This window comes from Lupinus angustifolius, chromosome LG08, assembly GCF_001865875.1.
Source record: "Lupinus angustifolius cultivar Tanjil chromosome LG08, LupAngTanjil_v1.0, whole genome shotgun sequence".
NCBI classification, from domain to species: Eukaryota; Viridiplantae; Streptophyta; class Magnoliopsida; order Fabales; family Fabaceae; genus Lupinus; species Lupinus angustifolius.
In genome coordinates this window covers 3431756-3439896 of record NC_032016.1, presented here as the reverse complement: position 1 = coordinate 3439896, position 8141 = coordinate 3431756, and the positions used below count along the sequence as shown (strand labels likewise).

At 31.2% G+C, this 8141-nt stretch overlaps 1 protein-coding gene across 1 annotated transcript; it reads left to right on the top strand.

The window, feature by feature from the left end:
* On the top strand, positions 6566-7078 carry LOC109353823. Its single transcript, XM_019596185.1, has one exon. It carries the CDS (start codon positions 6566-6568, stop codon positions 7076-7078), a length of 513 nt encoding a protein of 170 aa, XP_019451730.1.

Sequence of the window (8141 nt, the reverse complement as noted above, 5' to 3'; positions counted from 1 at the left end):
AGTGTGATTGTTTCAAGTATTAATATTTGTGTTTGGTTAAAGAATAATATAGCAATGATAAACTAATTACTTCCACCAAAACTGATAATGCTAAAAAGAAAAGGATTTGCATAGGCTTCGCACGAATCTTAAAGAAAAAAAGAGAAAAGAAAGATTTTTTTTAGTATTTTTTCTGCTAGGTTTTCTTGGATTATTTTTTGGTTGAAGAGGATTGTTTGTATTCGGAAGATGATGTTTAGGGTGAAAATGATTGATGAGTGTATTTTTTATTGAGAGAACCGTTGAGGATTATTGAAAATAGATATGAATGAAAGACTTTTTTGGATGAAATTTTTATGGATTTGTGGGTGAGTGAAAGGTGGATGAGAAATTGGTGAGTGAATTGATGGGTGATGATAGAAATAAAAAATTGAAGATTATGGGATTGTAGTGGATGTTGAGATTTTGTTGGGTGATTGAGGATGAATGATTTTTGAGTTATTGTGTGTGAAAGATAATGTTGAGAGAAGAAGATGATTGACGATGAGGATTTTCTAGACGAATTGATATCATTGAGGATTTTGGTGGCCTAACAACATTTGAAGGTTCATTTTTATCAAAGTTCCAATGTTCTCGAATGCCACATCCACTGTTAGATGAAATAACATTTGCGGACACTCCTGATGTCCTTTCTGGAGAGAAACAAAGGACTCAACGAAGCTATGATTTTAATGGTGTTGAACCTTAATTAGTTTGCTGCAAAATGTGATTTCATTCTTCTCCTATTTGATCCACATAAAGTTGACATCAGTGATGAGTTTAAAAGTGTAATATCATCTCTAGGTGGTAATGAAGACAAGATATGTGTGGTGTTAAATAAAGCAGACCAAGTTGATACTCAACAACTTATTAAAGTTTATGGAGCGTTGATGTGGTCACTGGGGAAAGTTCTTAATACTCCTGAGGTTGCATTGTGTGCCTATATATCGGATCATTCAATGAAGCCTATGGATGAAGGTTTTGTTGGTCCATTAGGACTTGATCTCTTTAAGAAGGAACAAAATAATCTGCTTGCCGATTTGATAGATATTCCAAAGAAGGCCTGTGATCGCCTAACCAACGAATTTGTGAAGCTTGCACCAAGAGATTCTTTAATTTTTCTTATCACACACATTATTTTCTTATATTTTATCAATTACCCCTAAGTACTCTTACTTCTTCATACTCTATTTTTTTTTGCCTCTTTCATTAGACATACCACATTATTATAGTGTATAATTTTTCTTCATTGAAGCAACATATTGAGAAGTTTAAGATCAATTTCTTTTCTCTCTTTCATCCATTATAGTTTGTTTAGTTGGTCAAGCTTCTCTCATTGCCTACGATGGTTAAGCAACAGTATTGCTTCATATTCCGATTTCAGATTTCAAGATTGAGAGATTAAGATTTGCTTACAAGCAAGAGGAAATATTAGAGTACATATCGTGTTCAACATAATCATTTCAAGCTTGGAATGCATAATACATTCCAGTTTACGGGATATTAAAATAATGTAATTTTGTAATGGATAATGGATTAATAATATGGTAAATCATTATCAATGTTGAAATATTTTTTTATTATTTGTGTTAGTTTTGTATTGGGATTTTGTTGATTGGTTAGTTAGTTTTAGTTAGAGTAGTTAATTTTTTCTTTTTCCTTTCATATAAAGATTTATCGTGACTTTGTATTTTCATTCATTCAATACTCAATTCATTTACTCATTTCAATATTCTCCTAATAAATAAAATTCATATCTTATTTTCACTATTGATTCTTAATAATTTGGAAATGTATTTGATTTTTATCTATTAATAATGATCAACTCTATTTTTCATCTATCAACTACATAATGGATGAACATGACATCACAATACATAATGAGAGAAACACATGGATATTCATCAATAGCGTTGTGATATAATATATGCCCAAGAACCAATTTGTCATGTTTATAATAATAAAGTTATATTTATTATTATATTAATATCATATTCATTTTTTGTCAAAATAATTAATATGAAAGGTCATTGATTAAAATTAGATACTTATTATTATAATAAAGATTATAATAATGAGAAACAAATCTTTTATGATTTTATTCTAAATTGTTATTGATCATAGGATTATTGAGCTTAGGACACTATTAATCCAGATATATCAATATATGTGTAATGATCTTTATTGGATAAAGATTAATAGATCTCATTTATTAAATTACATATATAAATGGTGCATATAGAAATATGACCATTGAACTGACTAAAAGGAGAATTCCTAATGGTTAATATATTATCTTTCAATTGTCAATAGGATATTCTTATGAAGAAATATATTTTTTCCTTAGACTTGAGATTATCATAGTAATTAACCATTCTGTTAGGCTCATAGGTAATGGTGAGGATACCAATTTTTGGAGGGATAATTGGATAGGAAGTCCTATAGTGGATCTTCTCAATATTCCTGATCATATTCAGCCCAAGCTAATCAGTTCAGTGGCTGATTTCTCTACTAATAATGCCTGGACAATTCCTCTGGAGTTGTTTCAAAAGTTTCCAGCAGTGGCTTCTAGCATATGCAGCACTAAACTATCTGATTATAAAGATACAATCTTCTGGTCAGCTTCTACTGATGGATCTCTATCCCTCAAGGATGCCTACAAGAGCATCATGCCTTCTTCTGATCCAAGGCAGTGGTGCAACTTAATCTGGTCTAGATATATTCCTCCATCAAAATCCTTCACCATTTGGAGGCTTATAAACAATAAATTGCCCTCAGATGAGAACCTTCAAGCTAGAGGATGCATTTTGGCCTCTCAATGCAATCTCTGTCATGGTCATGTTGAATCATCTCAGCACCTATTCCTCTCATGCTCCTTTTCTGCTGGAATCTGGATGTGGTTATCCAATCAATTCCAAACCTCTATAGACACATCTTCTGCTGCTAATCTTCTGCTTGCTGTCAAAGGCAGTGACCAAGTGCAATTCCTCATCACTGCTGCCATAGTGCTTGTTGTTAACACAATCTGGCACTGCAGGAATTTGAGCAGGTTCCAGGACAAACAGTTGCTTATGCCTCAAGCTATTAACAGAATAAAGAGCTTCCTCACTCTGGTTGGTAACTCTTCCTCGGCAATAGCTAGCTCCTCTCTTCTGGATTTCTCTATCATAAGGTCTCTTAAGGTGCAAGTGAACTATAGAAAATCCCCTTCAATCTTGGAGGTGAACTGGAAGATGCCTCCCTTTGGAAGAGTAAAAATTAATACGGATGGGGCAGCAAGAGGCCATCGAGGGCATGTTGGAGGGGGAGGAATATTCAGCGATCATAGCTTGCAAGTTGCTCTTGTCTTCCATGGATTGCTGGATAACACACATATATAGGGAGGGAAATCAATGTGCTGATTTATTGGCAAACTTGGGCATTGATCATAAATGCTACACTTGGTGGTCTCATCCACCTTCTAAAGTGCTTTCGCATTTGCATAGGGATAGTTTTCAATTACCTTCATATAGGTTTGTCAACTAATTTTGTATGTTTCCATTTTATCAATATATTATGGGCTAAGCCCCTCGTTTAAAAAAAAAATCATAGTAATTAACAAGTGATTTATTATATTTTGATATCAGACATCTAATGCCTTATGATATTAGTTGAATGATTATTGAGTATAATTAAATCCTTGTAGAATTACTGATTAATCAAGAAATAATCCATCAACTCATGGTAATGAGTTTGAGCTCTATAAAAATAAAGACTTTGGCCAAGGGGAATTTAATGAATGAAGGAATGAGTTTCTTAAGTCATTCACTACGAGTTAACTTATTGGGATTAGACAATTATATCATATTCTAGAGTTAACATAGAGTTGTAAAGATGGAAGAAAATATTATATTAATCTTCTGATGCTTCTAAAGTAAAAGATATTATTTCATTTCTATCTTGTCGTTAAGGAGTGTTGCTAGATGTCAACTTTGATTAGTAAATTAATAAATTAATTTATTACCGGTTTAGTAATAAAACTATGGGGTCACACACTAACGAATGTTCTGATTTTTGTTGGACGAGAAAATATAATTGATTAAATTAAATAGTTTAATTTTGTATATATACTTTTAAGTAGAATATTATTCTATTTTTTGCTAAATAATATTATTCAGTCATTTTTAATATAATTAAGTGAGACTTAATTGTAATATTTCAAATGTTTAAAACTGATAGTTAGTTTTGAAAACCAAAAACCAAAATTTATGCTAAATTAATGGGTTATTAATTGGCACTAAATGGATTGAATGAGGTTTTGGTTTTATATATTATAAACAAAAAATTATGCTAAATAAATGAGTTGTTAATTGATACTAAATGGATTGAAGGATGTTTTGGTTTTATATAAACCAAAACTCATGTAACCTTCATGGTAAAAAGTAACATAGGCAATATATAAAGAATCATATTGTTTTCTTTTAATTCTTTTCATTTTGGTTTTATTTGGTTTGAATTTTTGCTCCACAAATCAAGTGCTGATACTACAAGGATTGGTCTCGGTGTGGATACGCGTGTAGGGTCTTCATACTTTTGAAGGAAAACTTTTTTCGAAAGTCATCACAGTCACCTGGGGTATTTTTATAAACATGTTTTTGTCTACTTATTATAATGTATACATATTTTAACATAAATAGATAAATTATTTCCCGATGTGTGTGTTATGAATACGCTTACTAAACCTTCAATTAGTATTAGACAAAATTTTTGTGTTTTAATTTATTATGCAACATTAATTAGTTTTGGAAACTAGTGCAAATTATTGAGACTGTGAATAATTAGTTTTTAATTCAAATACAACAAATAATGATGTACATCATCATCGTCAACAATGATGATTGTTGATGTGATAACTTTAAAATATTATATATAGTTATAGATGAATTTGTTTAATCATATAATATGATTGTTATTGTGGAAAGCTTTATAAGTTTTTTTGAAATAGATGCAAAATACATATTGAAAGTGATGAAAAGTTTTGCATGGTGGTTACAATATTTAATAGTTTGTAAATTTGCAAACATATAATTAGATTATTGTGATGTATTGAATGTGTTGGATTGTGAAGAGTTTTATGAAAACTAAACAATCAGTTTGTATCCTAAAAAAAAATAATGAGTTATATTATTAATGTATTTAATAGTGCATATACAAATAACACATAAACTATAATTATATTGTTGCAAATGAAATTGTGCTTGGAACGTAACAAATGGAATTTGGCTGAGGTGTGTAATTACTCCTTATTTGAATATTTTGAATATATTGATTTTTGTATGATTGAGTTTTAATTCATAGAGTGAATGAATTGTTTATGTTAACGTGTTAATTGTAACACTGAAGAACTAAATCTGGGTGAGTTGGTTATATGAGTCAGAAACATATGAATAAATGTTTACAACAATATATTGGTTTACAATATATATTTTTTTGGTTTCTCGCAGGTATACTCGCACTAGAGGCAATCCTGTCCGAGTCGGGAACATCCACATGTATGTGGGGCTAACTCTCCCAAAAGATAATTTCCATCCACAAGACTCGAACCCGAGACATTGCTTAAGAGGAATCAAGCATGTCCCACTTGAACCAACGCCAGTTAGTATTGATTTACAATATATAATTCAATACTTATTAATTAATAATGATTAATTAGTGTACTAATATATAAATTAGCTTTATATATCACAGTTACAAATTCCAGAATATATATAATTATATATATATATATATATATATATATATTAATCATAAGTTTCATATGATGAAATGTGATCGACAAAATTATTTTATTGTTCTTAAATATTTTGTATAAGATGCAATTTTAAAGGAGTGTGTTAATTATTTAATTTCAAGATACGATCTGACTACCGGATGACTTATAATTAAGAGGATTAATAAAGTATGTGATATCAATCAATTAAAAATTAATTTTATCATTTATCGTCTAGACTACCTCGGGAGTATAAAGATTAATTTAATTATACTTATAGAAATGACCTGACAAATAAGGAGCTATTTGATAATTTTGAATAAAATTGTATGTTATACATTTGCCTTAGAATGTGCATTAGAAATGACTTGAGAACCAAGTATTTGTTCACATTTTTTAACGGCATTTATTTTATATTTCCACTAGAAGAAATATTTATTGCAATAATAGTAAGTGTGAGTATTTTATTTGTGATATATCTATTTACTTGAATATGTTCTCACATATTTGTTTAAATTGTGTAGATATCTCGACATGTCTTCTTTATCATTATGTTCGATACTCACAGATGGAGAGTTGGTTGGGAACAACTTTCATGACTGGTACCGAACTCTGAGAATCGTTCTCATGCACGAGAAACTTATCGATACGATCGATAAGCCTGCTATGCCTGAACCAGTCAACAAAGATAATGTTGAGGCAGTTTTTGCTTATAAGAAGTACTTAGAGAACTAGATGAGTACAAAATGCCTCATTTTAGCATCAATGAGTCCTAAACTCCAAAGGTAGCATGAGGACATGGACCCAACTGATATCATCGCACAACTCAAGAAGATGTATAGTGCACAGAGTAAGATAGCTAGATACCAGTTGTCTAAGATTCTATTTAGGTCCATGTTGATTGTGAATGCTCAGGTAGGACCTCATGTTCTGAAGATGATTAGTCTTATGGAACAACTTGAGAAGTTGGGTTGCAAACTTGGGAAGGAGTTATCCCAAGATTTGATTCCACAGTCACTCCCTGATTCATTCTCACTATTCATTATTAATTTTAACATGAATAAAATGGACTGTGACTTGCATGAGATGTTAAATATGTTAATTGACAATCAGAATCAGATTGACTCTGGAAAGAACCAAAGATCTGTCTTGTTAGTTGGAAAGTCCAACAAGAAAAAGGGCAAATGGAACAATAAGTCCAGAAAGAATCCTTTCGCCCCTAAAGGTGGTGTGACTAAACCTAGAGACAAGAAAGGTGGTGTTGACCAAAGCAATGTTGAATGTTTCTTCTATAACGAGAAGGGACACTAGAAGAGGAATTGCGCAAATATCTTGATTCTTTGAAAGAAAAGAAACAAGGTGAGACATTAATGAAAAATGTTTTCATGATTTCCTTAACTGTTACAGATTCTTCAATATGGATATTAGATATTGGTAGTAGTTTTAACATCTGCAATTCATTGTAGGGACTACAAATAACTAGATGATTGAAGAAGGGAGAAATCAATCTCCAAGTGGGGAATGGAGCAAGTGTTGCAACCAAGACTAGAGGAATAGTCTCATTAATAATGCCGACTGGCAATTTACTATTCTTGGAAAATTGTTACTATGTTCCTAATTTTGTTTCGAACATTATTTCAATTTTGATGTTGGATATTCATGGTTATCGCTTTGTTTTTAAAAAAGGTGTTTGCTCAATATATAATAATGACATCTTTTATGCGAATGGGTATATCCAACACGACATTTATGCCTTACCTCAAGTGCATTTTAATTCGATTATGCATGTTTCTAGTCTTAAAAGAGAAAGAGATCATCAAGTAAACAAAACATATCTCTGGCATTGTAGACTCGGTCATATTGGTGAGAAAAGAATTAGGAAGTTGCACAAGGAAGGTTACCTTGACAATTATGATTATGAATCATACATGACTTGTGAATCTTGTCTCAAAGGCAAAATGACCAAATCTCCATTTATTGGAAATGGAGAAAGAGCCTCTGAAATGTTGGGAATAATTCATACTGATGTTTGTGGGCCCTTGAGAATTCAAGAAATAGGAGGATATTCTTATTTTATTACATTCACTGATAATGTTTCGCGATATGGTTTTTTATATCTCATGAAACATAAATCTGGATCGCTTGAAATGTTCAAAATATTTCAAAGTGAAGTGGAAAAGCAAACTGGTAAATTTACCAAGATGTTAAGATCTGATAGAGGACGAGAATATCATAATGCTGATTTTACTGATTATTTGAAAGAGAATGGAATTCTCTCACAATGGACACCTCCAGCTACACCATAAAATAATGGTGTATCTGAAAGAAGGAATCAAACCTTATTAGATATGGTTAGATCCATGATGGGGTTCAC

Coding starts and splice junctions, on each gene's coding strand:
- LOC109353823 (XM_019596185.1), top strand. CDS start 6,566: ATGGACCCAACTGATATCATCGCACAACTCAAGAAGATGTATAGTGCA.